General features: G+C 45.1%; 1 protein-coding gene across 2 annotated transcripts in view; it reads left to right on the top strand.

Moving 5' to 3' along the window:
- ppfia1 (PTPRF interacting protein alpha 1) overlaps window positions 1-24,076 on the top strand; it is a 70,490-nt gene that overhangs the window by 24,635 nt on the left and 21,779 nt on the right. For both annotated transcript variants that reach the window (XM_083759611.1, XM_083759612.1), the window contains exons 3-17: window positions 4,347-4,448; window positions 5,387-5,551; window positions 6,087-6,161; window positions 8,514-8,591; window positions 9,345-9,581; window positions 10,441-10,587; window positions 10,738-10,872; window positions 13,159-13,242; window positions 14,430-14,561; window positions 15,220-15,282; window positions 15,799-15,878; window positions 16,298-16,457; window positions 18,365-18,615; window positions 19,364-19,673; window positions 23,045-23,163. In XM_083759611.1, coding sequence (XP_083615737.1) covers window positions 4,347-4,448; window positions 5,387-5,551; window positions 6,087-6,161; window positions 8,514-8,591; window positions 9,345-9,581; window positions 10,441-10,587; window positions 10,738-10,872; window positions 13,159-13,242; window positions 14,430-14,561; window positions 15,220-15,282; window positions 15,799-15,878; window positions 16,298-16,457; window positions 18,365-18,615; window positions 19,364-19,673; window positions 23,045-23,163 — 2,138 coding nt within the window. The remainder of the gene's footprint in view (window positions 1-4,346; window positions 4,449-5,386; window positions 5,552-6,086; window positions 6,162-8,513; window positions 8,592-9,344; window positions 9,582-10,440; window positions 10,588-10,737; window positions 10,873-13,158; window positions 13,243-14,429; window positions 14,562-15,219; window positions 15,283-15,798; window positions 15,879-16,297; window positions 16,458-18,364; window positions 18,616-19,363; window positions 19,674-23,044; window positions 23,164-24,076) is intronic.

Raw genomic sequence — 24,076 nt, 5'->3', positions numbered from 1 at the left:
GAACTGAGTTCCCATTGGGAACCAACCGGTGGTAGTGAACTCACTACAGTACACACTATATGAACACACCAGACGGCACGCACGCACAAAGACACAGACAAGGGCCCATTGCCTGGTTTGTCCTTTGTCTTACCACGGTGCATCGTGTCAGAGCTGATCTACAAGTCTTACCACGGTGCATCGTGTCAGAGCTGATCTACAAGTCTTACCACGGTGCATCGTGTCAGAGCTGATCTACAAGTCTTACCGTCGGAGAATAATTCAATTGGTCGTTAGATTGATTGCAGCTGCTACTTATGCAGACAGACAGCCTGCTTTATGCAGACAGACAGCCTGCTTTATGCAGACAGACAGCCTGCTTTATGCAGACAGACAGCCTGCTTTATGCAGACAGACAGCCTGCTTTATGCAGACAGACAGCCTGCTTTATGCAGACAGACAGCCTGCTTTATGCAGACAGACAGCCTGGTTTATGCAGACAGACAGCCTGGTTTATGCAGACAGACAGCCTGCTTCATGCAGACAGCCTGCTTTATGCAGACAGACAGCCTGCTTTATGCAGACAGACAGCCTGCTTTATGCAGACAGACAGTCTGCTTGATATGGCTAAACATTTAATCTGCTGCTAGTTTTAGCAAGATAAATGACTATCCAAGTAGTATAAAGATAAATGACTATCCAAGTAATATAAAGGAGGATAATGTAACAGTGCTGAAAACGGGGCGTTTATGGACAGCAAACTGTGTTTATCTTGCCTGGTCTGAGTGGTCTCTAAATCAACGCAAACGGCAAAGCCATTGTGTTTCATCGTCTACACACGTTTATAACTTCAGAAGGGGCAGTACATCCCCCCCCTACCCTTCCCTCTCACCATGTGCGTAACCTTCCATTGGAATGCACAAACATTCCAGGGGCGGCCTCCTCCTCCTCCTCCAACTAGGGCATAATCAGTGTGCTTAGTTGCTCCTCCTTTTTCTTATTGATGGTTGGTGGTATTACTATTAATTTTTGTTTAGTTTTTTTGTTTATATATATATTCTTGTGTGTCTCCTCGGATCCACTCGGGTATTACACATTACCCATCCATCTCCCAGAGGTCTACAGGGCATTGTAACTGGGATAGACTCCATCTCCCAGGGGTCTAGCACATTGTAACGGGGACAGACTCCATCTCCCAGGGGTCTAGCACATTGTAACAGGGACAGACTCCATCTCCCAGAGGTCTAGCGCATTGTAACGGTGACAGACTCCATCTCCCAGGGGTCTAGCACATTGCAACGGGGACAGACTCCATCTCCCAGAGGTCTATAGGGCATTGTAACGGGGATAGATTCCATCTCCCAGGGGTCTATAGGGCATTGTAACTGGGACAGACTCCATCTCCCAGAGGTCTATAGGGCATTGTAACGGGGATAGACTCCGTCTCCCAGGGGTCTACAGGGCATTCTAACGGGGATAGACTCCGTCTCCCAGGCGTCTATAGGGCATTGTAGACAATAAGCCACTCCCGACCTACTTCTTCCTCCTCCCCTTCCCCCTCCTCCTCCTCCTCCTCCTCCTCCTCCTCCCCCCTCCCCTCCTCCTCCCCCTCCCCTCCTCCTCCTCCCCTTCCCCCTCCTCCTCATCCTCCTCCCCCCTCCCCTCCTCCCCCTCCCCTCCTCCTCCTCCTCCCCCCTCCCCTCCTCCTCCTCCCCCCTCTCCTCCTCCTCCTCCTCCCCCTCCCCCCCCCCCTCCTCCTCCTCACTGTATGTCTGCCCTCTGCAGCTCCTGAAAACTCAAAGCATCGGGCCCATTTCCTGACACACGTCCGTGTATGACCACGTGCTCATATTTCACTAACTCGTACCGCAGTCTGACTTATTATATTCCACTAACTCTGAGGCAGTGTTTGACTCACTGCTTGTTGACACTGCCATCGTATATCTGTAGCCCCAGTGCTACTGCTGTCTTTATTGGTGCCTTGTTTACCTCAAGGGTCACAACCCCCCACCCCCCCCAAAATAAATAAAATAATAAACTAATATGTTTGAGATGTGGACCCCCAAAATAATGATATTTGAAGTGAGATTGGTGTGTGTGTGTGTGTGTGTGTGTGTGTGTGTGTGTGTGTGTGTGTGTGTGTGTGTGTGTGTGTGTGTGTGTGTGTGTGTGTGTGTGTGTGTGTGTGTGTGTGTGTGTGTGTGTGTGTGTGTGTGTGTGTGTGTGTGTGTGTACATGACACACACAGAGAGGAGGAGAAATGTGAATATGTTTTAAGCGGACAACCTGGCAAAGACACCCTTTTGTTTCCTACATTAAACTCTGCTATAAAACACCCTGCAGTCCTAACATAACATTCCCATCGGGGAGGACAACAGCCGTTTTTCCATCTCTCCGTTCTCTGCTTTATTATCAATATTTTATGACATTAATTGTATTTTTTTTAACGGCTAAAGAAAAGGAGCTTGTCCTCAGACACAGGTTGACCACTGGGCGTCCCCCAGGGCTCAGTCCTCGGCCTCCTTTCCTTTTCCTTAAAAACCCATCCAGGGCTCGAAATTGCGACCATTTTGCGCCTGAATTTTAATCTGTGCGATCTAAAAATATAACTGGGAGCACCAATGCCACTGCATATAATTGCTGTAGTGCGACCAAAACGATCGCGACCGAAACTGTCGCGAGATAAATATCTGAGCATGTCAAAAAAAACTAAGTTCCTACTTCCTAGTCCATTCCTGTCCAGAGTTATGATTTTTGTAAAGAAATATCTCCTTGGCTTGTTCTGCTCTCCCTAACCTCTCGTCATCAGTCCGTGGACATTAATTAAGTGGGTGATTAACATCAGCTGGGTGATCAGATCTACCTGTGTGTATATATAAATTTTTTTGGTGGGTGCTTTCTAATTTATTTCTGGTGCTCCTTCATTCTGAATTTGGGAGCACCAGTGCTACCAAGTAAAAATGGTTAATTTAGAGCCCTGCCATCTCTTTGACGTGCCCAGACTTTTTTTCTCCCGCCTACACCAAATCTCTTTGCCAAAAACAGCAGATCTACAAGCTCGTCGTGTTTCCAGTCCTCAGTACATGTCATCAAAGACATAAAAGACGTAAAATGGAGACGTCATGCATGCTTTGACTAGCTGGAGTTAAGACGTCATCTACAGTAATAAAGTACACATACTTATCTGGAGTTAAGACATTGTCTGTATGTACTAGTAAAATACAATTACTTCTCTGTAGTAATACAATCAAAATAAGCCAGAATGATCCTGAATCTGCTTCTGTTTTTATATCAATATCTTTTAACTCTTATGTCCTGTTAACAATAATGGTGTGGTTTCAAGGACAGCTTTGCTTCATAATAGAGCAACTCTGGTGAAAACCAATGTTATTGGAAAAAACATTATAATTGTTCTTTCCATTGTTTATTGTGTCAGACTGGGGAAAGTCAGATCAGTTATGTTGTAATGTCCTCTATAGCGTTTACACATGTGCACTGACCTTTAGATATATTGTATTTACTAAAACATCAAGGGTACTACGGGTGTCCACACACCAACTATCGCTCAGGCATTTTGCTAACAAAACATACAGGAGACCTTGTGATTGGAGGAGTGCTCAGATTGTGTGTCCAGGGAAGTGAAGAGGCTTGTGTGAATGGAAGGGTCAGAAGACCTGATACTAGCCTCAGAGACCGCACATGTTTTGTAAAAAGAAAAAAACCTGGGGGAGATCCCCTGGAAATGTAGCATAAGAGCGCTATCGCTTCTCTGTCTCTCTCTGCCCTGCACCTCTCTCTCTCTCTCTCTCTCTCTCTCTCTCTCTCTCTCTTTTTCCGGTCTTTTTGCCCGGAAATTCACACTACCTTTTGCAAGTGACCAGATCCGATCTGTGCGGAATTTATTTTAACAACTCAATGCAAAGCCGCCCTGTGTAACCAACGCCAATCTGACATTGCATATAGGACCGCGTGTAGCCATTCTCTACCATTCCGTGAGAAATATCCTCAAAAAACGGCCTTGTTTCTGTACATTTTGAGAAGTTTAGATTGTACGAGGCATCCTCCAAAAGTGACAGGAGGAGACGTAATTTCACATCCTACACGGTTTACATTTAACAATGCTTATATCAGACTATATAAATTTTAACTTCTGCGACCCTGGACCAGGGGATGAGCGAGTGACGTCATGGGGTTTGGTACAGAATTCACCGTCTGTCTGCTCCGCTGTAGTGCTGACTGATGTCAGGAAGTAGACCTGCTGATGTCAGGAAGTAGACCTTCATGCTCGCTGTGTCTTCTGTCATGTCACAGGAGTTTGCTGCTCTGAACAAGGAGCTGAACATCTGTTGTGTTTTTTTGTGTTTCAGGAGTTTGCTGCTCTGACCAAGGAGGTGAACATCTGTCGAGAACATCTGCTGGAGAAAGAGGAGGAGATCGCAGAGCTGAAGGCCGAGAGGAACAACACGCGAGTTAGTGGCACGCGCGCACGCGCACACACACACACACACACACACACACACACACACACACACACACACACACACACACACACACACACACACACACACACACACACACACACACACACACACACACTCTCAGTCTTATCACAGCTGCATTCTAAAGCTCTGGACGTGTGAGCCACCCACGTTCTCAGCTTTAATTTAGCAGAACAATCTCCACACATGCTGTTAATGTTGATATATAAAATAGTTGGTGTTATCATTGTGTTTAGCTCCTCCTTGAACATCTGGAGTGTCTTATAGTTGGTGTTATCATTGTGTTTAGCTCCTCCTTGAACATCTGGAGTGTCTTATAGTTGGTGTTATCATTGTGTTTAGCTCCTTCTAGAAGATCTGGAGTGTCTTATAGTTGGTGATATCATTGTGTTTAGCTCCTCCTTGAACATCTGGAGTGTCTTATAGTTGGTGTTATCATTGTGTTTAGCTCCTCCTAGAACATCTGGAGTGTCTTATAGTTGGTGTTATCATTGTGTTTAGCTCCTCCTTGAACATCTGGAGTGTCTTATAGTTGGTGTTATCATTGTGTTTAGCTCCTTCTAGAACATCTGGAGTGTCTTATAGTTGGTGTTATCATTGTGTTTAGCTCCTCCTTGAACATCTGGATTCTGGAGTGTCTTATAGTTGGTGTTATCATTGTGTTTAGCTCCTCCTAGAACATCTGGAGTGTCTTATAGTTGGTGTTATCATTGTGTTTAGCTCCTCCTAGAACATCTGGAGTGTCTTATAGTTGGTGTTATCATTGTGTTTAGCTCCTCCTTGAACATCAGGAGTGTCTTATAGTTAGTGTTATCATTGTGTTTAACATCGGGAGTGTCTTATAGTTAGTGTTATCATTGTGTTTAACATCTGGAGTGTCTTATAGTTGGTGTTATCGTTGTGTTTAGCTCCTCCTAGAACATCTGGAGTGCCTGGTATCTCGTCATGAGCGCAGTCTGAGGATGACGGTGGTGAAGCGACAGGCTCAGTCGCCAGCAGGGGTCTCCAGCGAGGTGGAGGTCCTCAAAGCACTCAAGTCCCTCTTCGAGCATCACAAAGCCCTCGACGAGAAGGTAGGCCGTCTGTCTGTCTGTCTGTCTGTCTGTCTGTCTGTCTGTCTGTCTGTCTGTCTGTCTGTCTGTCTGTCTGTCTGTCTGCCTGTCTGCCTGCCTGCCTGCCTGCCTGTCTGTCTGTCTGATTTATGCTTTAAAAAATAACCATACTTTTTAAATGCATTGCATTTGTGGTACTGTTTCTCTGATGCATAAATTAGCTTTCATCTTCCCATCTTTCCCCGATTAATCAGTGTTGTGTTTACGTTAATGTGTTAATTAGTGTATTAATTAAGCAATATTACACGAGAGGGGGTGGTTTAACGTCATTAATGCATGCCTGCGATGCTGCAGGAACGAGCCTGAAGGGCGAGTTCCGAAAGCAACTGCGCTCTGGGAAAACAGAGCAGCTGAATTATTTGTTTTGATTAGGTGTGGAGTGGTGCTCGTTTGAACCACGGCTAGAAGGTTGTTTCAACCAATGGGATTGCTTCCTCAAAACAACCTGTTGTATAATTCGTGTTAATCAGTGTATTAATAAGGTCGTTGTGTTCAGGTGAGAGAACGACTACGCGTGGCGTTGGAACGATGCAGCACTTTAGAAGAACAGCTCACCTCCTCACACAAAGAGGTAAGCACGCACACACGCACACACGCACACACACACACACACCAACCTGCACATCAGGAGCAATTAGGGGTTCAGCGTCTTGCTTCAAATCAAATCAAATCAAACTTTATTTGTATAGCACCTTCACAACAGCCAAAGCTGACCAAAGTGCTGAATAGAGGAAAAACAAGACAGTAGAGCATAGCAATATAAAACAATGAAAAGAGACAATAAAATATAAAACAAAGCATAAATAGCACAGAGCAGGAAATCAATATACAGGTAAATCAGGTGCAGTTAAAGGCGAGGGAGAACAGATGAGTTTTGAGGAGGGATTTAAAAGCCCTAATTGACTCGGCAGATCTAATATGGAGGGGCAGCATGTTCCAGAGCTTGGGGCCTGCAGCAGCAAAAGCACGATCACCCCTGCTCCTCTTACTGGTCGTGAGCTCGACCAGCAGCAGCTTGTCCGCAGACCTTAATGCTCTAGGTGGGGCGTAGGGCACAATTAGGTGAGAGAGGTAGGAGGGAGAGAGAACGTGAAGTGATTTAAAAACATCGACACTAGCTCGGGGCTAGTGAGCAGGGGGAGGCGGTGTAGAGACCAGGATTACAGCATGGCTTTTTTTAGAGGGTACCTAGGGAGGATTCAGAATACATTCAAATGACTCCATTCAGTTAAATGTGGTTGGTGTGTAGCCTAATGAGCTAATGAGAAATACATACAATGTGAATGTAGACATGCTCTGAATGCTTCATTCATACTTATCACTATAACCCATTTTGGGCGGAAACCCCTTTTGGTGTTAGCATCATGTTATGCTTTAGCTATTGAAAAATAGCAGATCTCTACGAGCTTGTAGGTCTGCTATTTTTTGAAAAATCGAAGAACGACTGACATAGAAACATAGCTTTTTCAGAAAACTGTCAGAGGATTTAGAAGACATTTTTAGAATCTGATCTCAGGTCAAAATGGGATAACCTAATTACCTAATAGTCGTGCTGGTCGGTATAAATGGGTTTTCACCATCGTACACGTGCGTTGCACCCTGCGCACCCGCTGAGAGAGCTCACGCAAAAGAAACGGAGAATGAAAGAACGAGTGTTGAATAAAGACTGACAAAAGGCCCAGAGGAAAGGATGTGGGCAGACTGGCCCAGATTTCAACTCTGATCCATGCTTATGGCCCTTCTTATATCGCACGCGCGTTCACGCACGCACGCACGCGCGCACGCACGCGCGCACGCGCGCGCGCGCACACACACACACACACACACACACACACACACACACACACACACACACACACACACACACACACACACACACACACACACACACACACACACAGACACACAGACACACAGACACACAGACAGACTGAAAGACAGCACTCGCCCCAGTGTGTGTGCAGTGGTGTGTGTGATGTTGAGCAGAATACTTGCGGTTTGAAGCAGCATTCAGCGGGTTGAATGTGCGCTCCCACATGCTCAGAGTCACACACACACACACACACACACACACACACACACACACACACACACACACAGAGAGAGACACACACTATACAGTCGTCCTGCATGTTTATTTGTACGGCACTGTTCAATTTGTTGGAACACTAAAATACTAATATTTTGATATTTAGTCGACTAAGACTATTAGGACTAAAACTAAATGGTGTTATTCAAAAGACTAAGACGATTAAATCTGAATTTGCTGTGAAAATTAGCACTGATTGCTTTACACAACATCAAGCGAAGGAAGCCTATTGACCTGTTTCCAGTGTCCCATAAGCCTTTGCGTTTTGTGTGTGCGTAACTTTTTGCAAGAGAAACAGGCGCCCAGGCCTCTGAAAACAAGCACAAATTAAATGTGCAGATCTACAAGCTCACAGTGACGCATAGTGAGGTTGTACATCTGTTATTTTCAAAGAGATTGAGACAAAATTGTAATATTTTGAATATTATTCAACAACTCAAATCGTGTATGGCGGTCGCTGGCACAAAATATTTTCAGATGGATGTCCGTGTACAATTTCATATTAATCTGGGGTTCCTTGACGTGAAGAAATACAGGATCCACTGGTTTAAACATTAGGAAGCAAGTCCAAGCAACTAAACAACTACTATACACTTTAGAAACGCAACCAGCCAACTACAAATCATTTATTTTTCAAGCGACTTTACAGAAAAACAAGCCATATCGTATTGTTATTTGTAGATCGGCTATTTTTACGCCACTGCAAAGTATAGCACAGTAATCAGACTACTCAATTTAGTAAATTAAAACAAATCTTTTAATTTTGGTTATATATGGAGAAACTTCTTCATAACTACTTCTTAACTGTGTGTGTGTGTGTGTGTGTGTGTGTAGCTCTCATACCTCAGAGAACACAGCAAGAGAGCAGAGCTCAACCACATCTCTGGAGACACGCCCACTTCCAACGGCAAGGTAAGGGAGACACGCCCTGTTTTTCTACTGACCTTAGAAAAATAAAATCTTCCAATATTTTCCGTGGCTTCGTCCCTACGCAGTACGCACGGGTGCGTTCAAATGGCGTCTCCTAGACTCGGAAAATAATTAAATTATGATTTATCATCCATGGGCGACAATCGGTTAGAAAAACACAGGCGGTCGTGTAGAGAGAGCCCTGGTTGAATCGTCCAATAGGAATGCATTGTGGTGTTTTTTTTTCACCGCCTCCACCAGCCACGGGAAGACGTTTGTTTTTCCGGTCATGTGATCGACGTCTTACGAGGTCCGAGAGCCACGAATCCAGCCAAAGACCATAGGTTAGCCAACAGCGCCCTCCAGTGTCACAAAACCAAAACTAGGGTAACTCGGGTTTAGAAGTCAATCTGTTAAGGTCTCTGCACACTGCAGTGTTTTTCCCCCCGATTTTTAGCTGTGTTTTCGCACCGTTTTTCCCCCAAAAAACGCATGTTGCGCAGTTGAGACCAGGAAGTTGTACATGCCCAAATTTGTGCATGTACAACTTCCTGGTCTCAACTGCGCATGTTCCTTTCCTTCCATGGAGCAACATGGCGTCGCCCGTACGGTCTTCTCGTCTCGTCCTCTTTAGACAGTCCTTGAGCTGGTCGGCCCTAAAACATCATTACATTTTCAGTCTTGACATTTTATTTTGCTTTACACCATGCAGACTTTGACTAACAAAAGTGCCGTGGTACTGTTTTGAACCTCCAGCGGTCGTCGGACGGCTCCCTGAGCCAGGAGGAGGAGGGGGGGGTCCACCCCGGGGTGAAGATGGGGGAGCTGCAGGAGGTGGTGGAGCGCCAGACGCAGGACCTGGGCCAGATGAAGGAGCGCATGGCGGCCATGGTGGCGCGCATCGCTGAGCTGGAGGAAGACCTGGACACGGCCCGGAAAGACCTCTGCAAGTCTGAGGACATGAACACGCGACTACAGAGAGACCTCCGAGAGGTGGTTATTATTATTATTATTATTATTATTAGTCTGAGGACATGAACATGAAGTGGCATGTACATTTGACCACAGTCTGGAAGAGGCATTCCTTACCAAGGTGCTTAAGTACCAGCGTCTTAAAGGGACACTTCACCCTTTTGGCAAAAAAATATATGTTAATGACGTTTAGAAGCTTTAGAACACTTTCCTGGGGGTCTTTTTGTGTGTAATATGTGGTTTTAGATATTTTAGATTGTAGCAGTGAGCCTGTTGTCTCTGATGTCATGGACACTGGGCTCACTTCCTTCCTGGACTACATGTTGTCTCAGTAAGACAGCTCTCCCCCTATCCGCAAGGAGGAGCAGTGCACCAAAGAATTATGGGAATTGTAGTCCAGGAAGGTAGTGAGACCAGTGTCCATGACATCAGAGACAACAGGCTCACTGCTACAATCTAAAATAACTAAAACCACATATTACACACATAAATACCCCCAGGAAAGTGATCTAAAGCTTCTAAACGTCATTAACATATATTCTTTTGCAAAAAGGGTGAAGTGTCCCTTTAAGGATGCTATTATACAGCTTGGCTACAGATGTAAACTACTTATGTCCATATCAGTCGTGAGTGGCCTTCAGATTTCAGGCATGCCCAAGCCGAGAGCTGATCAGGCATCGGCAAAATTCTGGTCAGTGTCTGCAATAATTGGCAGTCGCCATATATGGAGAAGGCGATGCTTTCTGTACCCGTGATCTGTACCTGAAGCACTTGTTGTAGAGTTTTCTTTTTCAAGTTTGCGTATCCACTACTGTTTGTGTTCAATAATTTCTTGTAAAATGTGAATGCAAATAAAGATGTTAAATGTGTGTGTGTTCAGTCCATGGCGCAGAAGGACGACATGGAGGAGAGAATCACCACGCTAGAGAAGCGTTACCTCGCGGCTCAGAGAGAGGCTACGTCTGTCCACGACCTCAACGACAAGCTGGAGAACGAGGTGGCCAATAAGGACTCTCTGTTCAGACAGGTAGGACACACACACACCCCGAGGCCCAACCTCTGTCCCCCAACCATAAAATAGCACATGCACAAGCTTAGTCATCAACATATACGTTGTGTATGTACATGCATGCTCAGTCAATGTGTGTGTGTGTGTGTGTGTGTGTCTCTCTCTCAGACAGAGGACAGGAACAGGCAGCTTCAGGAGAAGTTGGACGTCGCCGAGCAGAAACTCCAGCAGACCATCCGTAAGGCTGAGACTCTCCCTGAGGTGGAGGCTGAGCTGGCCCAGAGAGTAGCGGCTCTAACCAAGGTATTATTACTGTTAATGTAACCCTTATATACTGTTAATGTAACCCTTATATACTGAGGTGGAAGCCGAGCTAGCCCAGAGCATAGCTGCTTTAACCAAGGGTGTGTTCAGAGTAAAAGCTGCCATGTCTTTCCGGCCCCCTAGAGCTTCTATTTTGAAGGAATCCCGGCACTGATTTGTCCCCAAAGTCACACATCCAGCGAGCTTTGAACTGAGCAGATTGGACCTTCAGTTCCAGAGATAATGGACACAAATCAACGTGAAAACCACCACTTTCACCCACGTCCGGATGGTGACAAACAATGTCGTGAATTAAAATGTATTTTGCTGGGCCGTGATGTCGTAGAAATGGCTGATTTATACTCTGCTGTGTGCCTGAAAATAGCAGTTCTACGCGACACGTTGTGAGCTTGTAGATCTGCTATTTTTTGGAGACGGCCACACATGGCAATGACGGAGTCTAGTTTTTATTTGTTGACAACATTGTCAATATATTTAGTCTTAGTCATCATAGCTTGTAGTTTTTATTACATTTTGTCAGTGAAAAAAGGTAGTCGACGCATAGTTATCGTCATAGTTTTAGTCGACAAAATCGACACTGGTGTCTTTGTAGAAGAGGATGATGACGACACGTTGCTGAACACACAGGCACGCGTGCACACGCACACAGGCACACACACACGCACAGGCACGCGCACACAGGCACACACACTCTCACTATAAGGTTATTTCCCCCTGCGTCTCCCTGAGGAAGCTGGCAAGGAAAGCGATTGTTTAGGTTGTCTCCAGATACCCGCAGTGAGCTATTCTTAGCCTGCCCCCCCCCCCCCATCTCTCTGTCTCTCTCTCTGTCTCTCTCTCTGGCTCTCTCTGTCTCTCTGTCTCTGTCTCTCTCTCTCTCTCTCTCTGTGTGTCTGTGTCTTTCCCCCCATTCATTTAAAGATCTAATGAGGGTCCATCTGGTTATCAATCCCCTATAATTTAACTTGGGACCACCTGGAACCCTTTCAAGGACTACTGGTGGTCCCCGGACCACTGGTTTATGGACTACTGGTGGTCCCCGGACCACTGGTTTATGTGAACTGTTCCATCATGGACAGATTGGTTATGCAACAGACGGGTGGAATGACGATACAGCAGAGAAATATTCATGGGAGTGAAACCAGATTGTATTTTTGGCTTCACGTTGTTTCTAGACAACTATTTCTGCACAGTCATCAGGATTTAGCCATGAAGCTTTCAGAAGGTTCCCCTTCCATCCATGACCACCATCATCCATCACCATTCTATCATCTCAGACATTTTTGACATCTGAAACATTTTCTAAAGAGGAGGGAACCCCTTTTGGTGTTAGCATTATGTTATGCTTTAGCTATTTAAAAATAGCAGATCTACAAGCTATGTATAGAATCTGATCTCAGGTCAAAATGGGTTAAGCACATGCTACTTGTGTCTAGGCTGGTTTTCAGCCCTTTTCATATCAAGGTCCATCATTATTATTATTATTTTTTTTTACTATTTTGAAGAAAGAAACAACGCAAAGCTCATGTGTCGATGTAGACCAGCTAGTTGAACTATTTCAAAACGTTTTTAAAAAATAGTAAAATATGGCAAGCTTAGGGATAAGGGGTAAGGTGGCGCGCAAGATATGCCCCCCAGCCTTTTAGACCCATGTTGTTGTTGTTGGGTAAGATTCGGTCCACAATTTAATGCTGTATTGATGTGATTCTATTTGGAGAGATGACGGAAAAATAGGTTATTTATTTTAGTTTTAGAAGGCCCTCAGGTCTAAATGGGCTAAAGAAGAAACATGTTTGATAAAAAATGAAAGTGCTATGCCAGAGTTCTCTCTGATGTAGTCATGTTGACTGAGGCTGCGTCCGAATTGATAGGGTCGTTCCCCTATATTGGGATCCAGACTTAGTGGACTCTAATAGTGATGATTTCGGACAGTACTCCCTATATGGGGAGCACCGAGTCTGACGTCAATATTGATAGAGGGTGCTATAAGTCCCCGACGGGTTCATGTACTTTTTTCATTTGCATTGTAATCCCCATAGGGTTTTTTTTTGTTAGATCGCCTCATATAAGAACTGTTTAAAAAATAAACAAATCATCGCGGCCATTTCATTCATGAAGAAAACACTAGGGAGAAAACACTAATATTATTATTATTAATGTTACTGCTGCTGAATTTGTTACATTTTCGCTAGAAACAGACTTCCTTGTCCTCTCGTCATGTGACGTTGTCATGTGACCTTGTCCTCTCACCATGTGACCTTGCAGGCAGAAGAGCGCCATGGCAACGTGGAGGAGAGACTACGACAGATGGAGTCCCAGCTGGACGAGAAGAACCAGGAAGTCGTCAGGGTATGTGTTGTTTTGGGGCCATTGTCACAATACTAGAAGTCTTAGTCATCAGGGTATGTGTTTTGGGGCCATTGTCACAGTACTAGAAGTCTTAGTCGTCAGGGTATGTGCTGTTTTGGGGCCATTGTCACAGTACTAGAAGTCTTAGTCTTCAGGGTATGTGCTGTTTTGGGGCCATTGTCACAGTACTAGAAGTCTTAGTCATCAGGGTATGTGTTGTTTTGGGGCCTTGTCACAGTACTAGAAGTCTTAGTCATCAGGGTATGTGTTGTTTTGGGGCCATTGTCACAGTACTAGAAGTCTTAGTCATCAGGGTATGTGTTGTTTTGGGGCCGTTGTCACAGTACTAGAAGTCTTAGTAATCAGGGTATGTGCTGTTTTGGGGCCATTGTCACAGTACTAGAAGTCTTAGTCATCAGGGTATGTGCTGTTTTTGGGCCATTGTCACAGTACTAGAAGTCTTAGTCATCAGGGTATGTGTTGTTTTGGGGCCATTGTCACAGTACTAGAAGTCTTAGTCATCAGGGTATGTGTTGTTTTGGGGCCATTGTCACAGTACTATTAGTCTTAGGCTTCAGGGTATGTGCCATTTTTGGGGCCATTGTCACAGTACTAGAAGTCTTGTAACCCTTTTTTAACACATTTAATGCCTTTTTATGGAGTGTTCCGTCATTTAAAATTCAACCATTGTCTGCCTTTGTCGGGGTTCTCTGTCAATTAATGTACTTTATCAATATGAAACGGAACACTGGCCCGGTTGCTAGGCAACGCCTTGCATACCCCAAGCCCCAGGAAACGTGCACGTGCGTCCCATAGAGTCCCATTAAACTTACGATTTCCTTTGGCTCTCAATACTAACGTTCATGGCGAAAGATAAACATCGTGAGCTAATGCTAACATAAGCCGTTTCTTACAGTGGAGCAGCTAACTACCATCTATGGCCACACTGTGGGTTCTTCCGTATTATAATTCAAAAAGTAAAACTCTCATATATTCATAAAGTGAATTATTTAAAACCTTTTTTTAAATGAATGAAAATCTAAAAATCCTATCTCATAATATTAGAATATTTTATGAGACCACTAAAAACATTTATAATACAGAAATGTCGATCATCTGAAAAGTATGTTAATTTATGCTGTGTGTGCGTGTGTGTGTGTGTGTGTGTGCATGTGCGTGTGTGTCAGGCGCGCCAGCGGGAGAAGATGAACGAGGAGCACAATCGTCGCCTGTCGGAGACGGTGGACAAACTGCTGTCGGAGTCCAACGAGAGACTACAGCTCCACCTAAAGGAGAGGATGTCTGCTCTGGAGGACAAGGTGAGTCACAGCGCCACCTAAAGGAGAGGATGTCTGCCCTGGAGGACAAGGTGAGTCACAGCGCCACCTAAAGGAGAGGATGTCTGCTCTGGAGGACAAGGTGAGTCACAGCGCCACCTAAAGGAGAGGATGTCTGCTCTGGAGGACAAGGTGAGTCACAGCGCCACCTAAAGGAGAGGATGTCTGCTCTGGAGGACAAGGTGAGTCACAGCGCCACCTAAAGGAGAGGATGTCTGCTCTGGAGGACAAGGTGAGTCACAGCGCCACCTAAAGGAGAGGATGTCTGCTCTGGAGGACAAGGTGAGTCACAGCGCCACCTAAAGTCTGGAGGACAAGGTGAGTCACAGCTCCACCTAAAGGAGAGGATGTCTGCTCTGGAAGACAAGGTGAGTCACAGCGCCACCTCAAGGAGAGATTGTCTGCTCCAGAGCAAGGGTTTCCAAACTGTTTTCGGACCAGGCCAGGGATAATTTTTTCCATGTACCCCGTCAACCTCGCGACACTGTTAAGCATATATTTACAACCTTACATTTAGATAACATTGGAACTATTAGTATTAAAACTTAAATCAAAGTCACTCAGAAGTCAAAGTGTAACGTGTTTGTTTGTGTAGCCACTCAGAAGTTAAAGACTTTATTGGGTTTATTTTGTCCCTCAGAACGCCCTCATCAGAGACCTGGACCACACCAAGAAGCTGATAGAAGAGGCTCACCATGAGAAGGTGAAGCCTTGAATTAATTTATCACAAACCCTGTGAAGCCTTGAATTAATTTATCACAAACCCTGTGAAGCCTTGAATTAATTTATCACAAACCCTGTGAAGCCTTGAATTCATTTATCACAAACCCTGTGAAGCCTTGAATTAATTTATCACAAACCCTGTGAAGCCTTGAATTAATTCATCACAAACCCTGTGAAGCCTTGAATTAATTCATCACAAACCATGTGAAGCCTTGAATTCATTTATCACAAACCCTGTGAAGCCTTGAATTCATTTATCACAAACCCTGTGAAGCCTTGAATTCATTCATCACACACCCTGTGAAGCCTTGAATTCATTTATCACACACCCTGTGAAGCATTGAATTAATTCATCACAAACCCTGTGAAGCATTGAATTAATTTATCACAATCCCTGTGAAGCAAGCGTGTGCGTGCGTGTGTGTGTGCCTGTACGCTGTACGCTCGTCACCTCACATGACATTAAGTTGTTTTTCCAACATTTCTAATCCTCCAGGAACAACTTCTGATCCAGATTGAGACCATGAGGTCAGAGAACGACCAGGGGAGGAGTAGGAGCAACTCTCTGCTACACGGGTAAGAATTACACCCTAACCTTAACCTCTATGGTAACATTAACACCTCTATGGTAACATTTATACCTCTATGGTAACATTTATACCTCTATGGTAACATGTATACCCTAACCCTAAGATCAACACATATGGGTAAGATTTACACTAGGCATGAACCGCTTTTGGTGGTTACATACATTATGTTATAATTTAGCTATTGAAAAATAGCAGATCTACAAGCTCATAGCGCGCCACCGAGTGGCGCGCTATGAACTTGTAGGTCTGCTATTTTTGAAAAATCGTTAAAATGTCCCTCAAATCTTTCCGAAAATTGTCATTATTTAGAAGACTTTTGTTTTCTTCGATGTCAGGCCTGAATGGGTTAAATCGATAAAATAAAAACATGTTTCCCGTGTGTGTGTGTGTGTGTGTGTGTGTCAGGCGGTCCCACCTGGGCAGCACCCCAGACTTCAGGTACCCAGTCTCCGCCTCCTCCATGATGGACAGCAACTCGGACCACTACGGAGGAGGGGGAGGGGCTCTGGTTCTCCGGAGACCCCAAAAGGGGCGGAGCCTGGCGCTGCGCGACGAGCCCTCCAAGGTAGGCTTACTCATTTTAACTTAACGAGTCCTCCAAGGTACGCTTACTTATTTTAACTTAACGAGGTACGCTTACTTATTTTAACTTAACGAGGTACGCTTACTTATTTTAACTTAACGAACCCTCAAAGGTACGCTTACTTATTTTAACTTAACGAGTCCTCCAAGGTACGCTTACTTATTTTAACTTAACGAGTCCTCCAAGGTACGCTTACTTATTTTAACTTAACGAGTCCTCCAAGGAACGCTTACTTATTTTAACTTAACGAGTCCTCCAAGGAACGCTTACTTATTTTAACTTAACGAGTCCTCCAAGGAACGCTTACTTATTTTAACTTAACGAGTCCTCCAAGGTACGCTTACTTATTTTAACTTAACGAGCCCTCCAAGGTACGCTTACTTATTTTAACTTAAAGGGATTGTGACATAAAAAGAAAAGGTTTTGGAATTGTTCTTATTTTTTTTTAGGTTTTCTAATCTCAATTGCACCCCAAAAACATGAACTTTTAACATTCAGTAGATTTTCTGTGATCTGGGGTTTTCTGGCTCAAACAGGTGCTCTGATTTGCCGGCAGTAAGTGACATCACTTACTGCAAATCCCATATATGTCAATGGGATTTGCCAGCAGATGTCACTGATTCACTGTGTTGCCTGTTTTCATTGTAGCTCAAAAGTAGCTCCAAACCCCAAAGAAAACTTCAGACCACAGAAAATCCACTGAATGTTCAAAGTTCAGGTTTTTTGGGTGTAATTGAGGTCATAAAACCTAAAAGAAAAAAGAAAAAGAAAAAGAAATTAAAATGAATGTCATAAAACCTTTAACGAGTCCTCCAAGGAACGCTTACTTATTTTAACTTAACGAGCCCTCCAAGGTACGCTTACTTATTTTAACTTAACGAGCCCTCCAAGGTACGCTTACTTATTTTAACTTAACGAGTCCTCCAAGGTACGCTTACTTATTTTAACTTAACGAGCCCTCCAAGGTACGCTTACTTATTTTAACTTATCATTTTATGAATAGTAAATTAGTTAATTTTAGGTAATAGTTCATTTTCTATAACCTACTCACCATGGTGGTCGGTAAAAACACATGTTTTTAGGAGATAACCTTGTGAAATCTACAACATGATTATTAATAATGTCTCCGTTTATGTGTCGAGCTCTGATTGGATAACATGTCTCCTCCTCCAATCACGCTCTAAAGCAGTGGTTCTCAAATGCCGGGCGTGGACACATTTTATGGGTAACTTTATTGCTATTTAAAGAAAGATATGTATAAAAAAGCCACCATTTTCAAGAATTCAAAACAAATTAAATGATTTTCAGCAATTTCACGAAGAAATAAAATAAAGAAAATCACTTTGAGAACCACTAACTCTTCTTAACGCTGGGCTACTTTCTGATGCTTTCCTTCCTGTCTGTCTGTCTGTCTTGTGTTTTTCTCTGTCTTGCTTCCGTTTTGGACATCAGAGACATGTAAGTTAACCTGCTGAGGAACATTTGTTTTTTTTGTAGTGACATCACTTCCTGTTGCCACTTCCACTTCCTGGTCACTCTAGTGTTGATTTTGACAGCAAATTTTGTTATCAGTCATGACTTGGTTTCTCAACCTTTGGGCTGGGTACCCCAATAATACTACTATGGCCAAGTCTCGCGACCCTGGGCCATTGGGAAAGAATCTCGTTTAACTCGTCATTGAGTTAACATTTACGTTGCGGTGTCTGGTGGTGGTGGTGGTGGCTCCTCCCCGTTACATTTACACATTGACTGCTGAATAAACAACATATTGTATCCTTTGTGTTGTTGTGGTGGTGGTGGCTCCTCCCCTGCTCATTAAGCTCCTCCCCTGTTCATTTGGCTCCTCCCCCTGCTCAATAACTCTTGCATTGTGGCTCCTCCCCCTGCAGGTGCAGACGCTGAACGAACAGGAGTGGGAGCGCGTGCAGCAGGCTAACGTGCTGGCCAACGTGGCGCAGGCCTTCGAGAGCGACATGGACCTGGACGACATGGAGGACATGGAGGAGGACATGCGGGACATGGACGACCGGGACGACATGTTCAGCTCGGTGGACATGCTGTCCCCCGGGGGACAGGCCGACGCCCAGACCCTGGCCCTGATGCTGCAGGAGCAGCTCGACGCCATCAACAACGAGATCAGGTACACGAGCCTTAGAATAATCAGTCGTTACAATTAGGGATGTCCCCATTTTCGCTTTTCCGATCCCGATACCTCAATTTGTGTGTTAGCCGATACCGATACAGAATACCGATACCAGTGACAAATAAGGGCCGATCCGATACTTTTCCCGATACCGATACAGTATCAGGACATCTCTAATTACGATGATCACTATGATTCATTATAATGACCTATGATTCATTAGAATAATCACTATGATTCATTAGAATAATCACTATGATTCATTAGAATAATCACTGAGTCATTACACTGATCAATATGATTCATTAGAATAATCTCTGATTCATTAGAATAATCACTATGATTCATTAGAATAATCTCTGATTCATTAGAATAATCACTATGATTCATTAGAATAATCACTATGATTCATTAGAATAATCACTATGATTCATTAGAATAATCACTATGATTCATCAGAATAATAATAAGAGCAGCTGGACCGGTACACGATCGTCAGAATAACTGGAAAACATTGTTCCTAAAGAAACAATGTGGGCTGTCTAGGTCGTCCTCAGAGGAGCACTCCACCGTCGTTGGAGCGCTCGTTTTAAATAACGCAACGTCCTGCTGCCTCCCGCATTATGCCACATTTCAAACGGGTGCTACTGTACGTAGGGTGATTTCAACGAGCCCTTCCAAACTCCAACACTTAAAAAGAATAACCACCTTTCTCCCCCCCTCTCTCTCTCTCTCTCTCTCTCAGGATGATCCAGGAGGAAAAGGAGAGCACGGCCCTACGAGCAGAGGAGATAGAGGGTCGTGTGGTGAGCGGGGACAGTCTAGGAGGACAGATGGACGGCATGGGAGGACATATGGACGGCATGGGAGGACATATGGACGGCATGGGAGGACATATGGACGGCATGGGAGGACACATGGACGGCCTGGGAGGACAGCGCTTCCGCTCGCTCTCGTCCATTCCCCCCTCCCCCCCGGGCTCCGGGGGCTCCACCCCCCGACGCATCCCCCGCAGCCCCAACCGGGAGCTGGACCGCATGGGGGTCATGACCCTGGTAATGACACGCCCCCTTTTCTAAACACATTCAATGCCGTAGGCGGGATCGTGAGGCTAGGGCTAGTGAAATGCGTGACGAAAGTAGAGCCACATCCGCCCGACCGGAGGTGATGGCCTCCATATTAAGGTTGGGCGATATAGCAACATTTTCCTATCGCCCATCGTCTGGCCATATATATATGGACGATATATTTGTGCAATGTGACAGCGGGTCGCGAGTAGAAAAAAAGGACAGATCCACAAGCTCTCAATGCGTCGCGTCAGCAGTGCGTTGAGAGCTTGTGGATCTGTTTTTTTTCTCAACGGTGCCGCAGACGCGCCCGTCTCTGCGGCGCCGTTTGCTACGCGTTGAAAGCTTGTAGATCTGTCTGTTTTTGCAGCGCCTGGTGTCGGGGTTCATTCACGTTGTCAATAACAAAATAACCTAGATTACAGGTGGAGATGAAGTGAAAAGTGAAGTACAATCAGTGCGTTGAATCAGCAGCAACAAGCTAACACCACCACCAGCCCGTTAGCTTAGCTTGTTGTCGCTAACGATTTGTCACTCCGTCTTTTTCCTTTTCTCTCTTATTTTTTCTTTTTTCCCCCCGACTTCACGGGTCGCGCATTGGGTTGTGATGAGACACGAGACAGCAGTGTGCATTCTGGTGTGACTGTATATTATTAAACTGCATGGCGGGTCCGGACTCCGGAGTGTAAACAATACAGTACAGTAGGCTACATTAGCCTCCCTCAGTCCCAGCCTTACTCAGCTAGAGTGAGAGTGAGCGCTGAGCGGACTGAACTTCCCCCGACTCTGGGAGCATACCATTATAACGAGGAGAGGGTTTCCTCTTTCCACCCGGCCGCTGTTACGACTTTGTCTGTCATAACTGTCATAACCCTGACCCTAACCCCTGTGAGTGTGTGCAGTAACATTCATGTCCTGACCCCTGTGACCCCATGTCCTCTAGCACTATTGCTACGACCCCTACATCATCTCCCAGCAGACTGTCACATACCTGCCCTACGCTGCCCCCGGTGGTGGGGGTGGCTCCCACCAGCAGACTGTCAAATACCTGCCCTGTGGCGGTGGTAGGGTGGGGTTCTGCCCCCCGCCCGCCTGTAGCTATGCACCCTACTTTATGCAGGTACCTCCCTTTCCCCTCACCTCACCGCCCCTCCCCTAACCCACCCTGGTTTGGCGTGTCTCTTCCTGGCTTCTGTCCATCTCTTTCAGGGTGTGATTAAATTAAGCAATATTACACGAGAGGCTGTTGCTGCAAGAACGAGCCGAAGGCGAGTTCTGTAAGCAGTGCAGAATAAAGTGCCATTCATGACAGTAACGCACACCCTCGAGTGTCATATTGCGATTATACAACAGTTACCCTTAAAACTAAGAGGGTCGCCAAAAACAAATCAAAATTCTTAATGACAGATGAAGCCACTACGACCACAAATATCCCAAGAAACTAGCTAGTCTAGCCACCGAGTCTGCAGCGTTCTGGACAACACGGCTGAATTATTTGTTTTAATTAGGTGTTCCATTATGCTGGTTCGAAGCACGGCTAAAAGGCTGTTTCCAACCAATCCGATTGCTTCCTCGAAACGGCCTGTCGTATAATTACTCTCACACAACGCAACGATTCTAACTCTGAATTTTCGGTTTCTGCTTTCAAGACTGAACTTGCACACTGTGTGTGTGTGTGCGTGCGTGTGTGTGTGTGTGTGTGTGTGCGTGCGTGTGCGTGTGTGTAAGCGACTAAGCGGTCATTATAGGAGGCTGCGTTGTTTCCTCTATCCATGACTTGTGTCTGACCAGTATGTACAACTATACTGTATGTACGGTAACAATGTTCTGCGCTCTATGCACTTTGTAACTGGCTGTCCTCCTGTTGTCTGACTGCGCTGGCACTGTTTATGTCCTGTACTTCTGATTACTATGCGGACATAAATGAACATTTTACAAGTGTGTGCGTGCATGCATGGTTTTGTGGTGGGGGTCTTCCGTTCCACCAGGGGGCAGCTGTGCGTGTCTTGTGTCTTACTAATGTCTTTTCTCCTCTCTCTCTCTCTCTCTCTCTCTATCTCTCTCTCTCCCTCTCTCTCTTGTCATGCCTTCAGCCTAGCGACCTGCGGAAGCACCGCAGGAAGGTAAACTAGAGATCTGCTTTTTAGTCTGTGTCTGTAATCTAGAGATCTGCTTTTTAGTCTGTCTGTAAACTACATATATGCACGTCATCTGCCTGCCCCCCCATCACTCCCACTCACCCTCTCCATTTCAACCGATGTGGTTAGATCTGGTTAGATCTGGTTAGATCTAACCTGTTCCTTAGATCTGATGTCACATTTGTGACCTTTTACAGTCACGTGTAGGTTGCTCTGAACAACACAAGAATGTTACTATATTATACAGAATGTTTTCTCTTGTACGTTACACTTATGATGCTAAAGACGTGTCCACATGTCCTCTCAAATAAAACCACAGGGTGCTAAGGACATACTGTGGACTGAAAACAATTTTTGGACAGCGGCCGTTGCAAGTAGTCAGGTGATAATAATAAAATCTGGGAACACATTTCTTACCAATAATTTTCTTCACCAGTGTGTTTGTAAAGGTGTCTACTAACACATCCCACATTGGTTTCTATTCAACCACTCTAGGGGAACTTTTGACAGCTGCTGAATGTTGGGGTACCATCAACAACCAATATAATATGGCAAAATGTTCTAAATTTCATTATACTTTTAGTGTGTGCATGTGATGTGACGTGTCAAACTAGGGGGTTTTCATTATCCTGAATCCATTCCAAGAATTCGTTTTGCACGAAAAACACTCTAAATTCGGTATGTATTAATGGAAGATAATGGAAGATTTCACCTCTCGGTTTTGGGGGGGAATGGAAGTAAAATCTGGCACTTTAATGATGTTTGGGACACAAACACTTTCCTGGGCTTTGAATTTTTGTAATATGTGTTTCTAGATATTTTGGTGTTCACGACCAGATATTTTGGTTTTCACGACCAGAATTTGTCCTGAAAATGTGGTCTCACTTCCTCCATGGACTACAAAGTCCACACCTCCACGCATTGCTGCCCCCTCTCTCCACAAGGAGGGGCAGTGCAGCAAAGCATTATGGGAACACAAAATACATCTGCTCAGCAGCACCTTTTTAGAAGACACTTCCGTCTTCTTCTGTCTTTGTGCATCTGTTGGACCACGCTATGACCGATTTGACCGAGTTCAGGACTGCTAGAACAATGCTTCTGGAAGACACTCAACTCCTCCTCTTCATCCTCATGTCCACTCTGCCTGTCTGTCTGCCTGTCCCTCCAGTCTGTCTGTCCACTAAACATGTGTCCTGTCTTGTCTTATCTGTCTGTCCACAGTCTGCCCAGTCTGACGACAAGGCCACCATCCGCTGTGAGACGTCCCCCCCCACCACGCCGCGCTCCATGCGTCTCAGCAGGGGGGGCGCGCACACCGCCAGTCACGAAGACATCCGGGGGTAAGAACCCATTTTCACCTAACCCTAACCCTAGCACACCGCTAGTCACCAGGACATCCGGGGGTAAGAACCCATTTTCACCTAACCCTAACCCTAGCACACCGCTAGTCACCAGGACATCCGGGGGTAAGAACCCATTTTCACCTAACCCTAACCCTAGCACACCGCTAGTCACCAGGACATCCGGGGGTAAGAACCCATTTTCACCTAACCCTAACCCTAGCACACCGCTAGTCACCAGGACATCCGGGGGTAAGAACCCATTTTCACCTAACCCTAACCCTAGCACACCGCTAGTCACCAGGACATCCGGGCGTAACCCATTCTGACCTGAGATCAGATTCTAAAAATGTCTTCTACATCCTGACAGTTTTCTGAAAAAGCTATGTTTCTATGTCAGTCGTTCTTCGATAAAATAAAAAATAGGAGACCTACAAGCTCGTAGCGTGCCACTCGGTGGCGTGCTATGAGCTTGTAGATCTGCTATTTTTCAATAGCTAAAGCATAACATATAGCTAAAGCATAACATAATGCTAACACCAAAAGGGGTTCCCGCCCAGAATTGTTTAAGAACCCATTTTCACCTAACCCTAACCCTAGCACACCGCCAGTCACCAGTCACCAGGACATCCGGGCGTAACTAAGAACCCATTTACCCCTAAACCTAAAACAGAGGTTCACAACCACTGGTGGCCCTTGAGCCCCCCTCTGGTGGTACCTCAGAGGAGTCGCCCAAAAAAACGAAGAAATAATATAATAATATTACATGTACATTCTGACATTCTGGCCCTCCAGCCGTGCTGAAATGAGCATGACAGTACACTTAGACATTAAATGAGAACGGATTAAGCACATTAGAAATATCATCAGTTGTGCTGATCAGTGATTAGACAGAGTTTTGTCAAAGCAGCAG

The sequence above is a fragment of the Protomyctophum parallelum genome, assembly GCF_964188405.1.
Source record: "Protomyctophum parallelum genome assembly, chromosome: 2".
In the NCBI taxonomy this organism is placed as follows: domain Eukaryota; kingdom Metazoa; phylum Chordata; class Actinopteri; order Myctophiformes; family Myctophidae; genus Protomyctophum; species Protomyctophum parallelum.
Note: the sequence above shows the minus strand (reverse complement) of the source record. Positions and strands in the feature narration are given on the sequence as shown.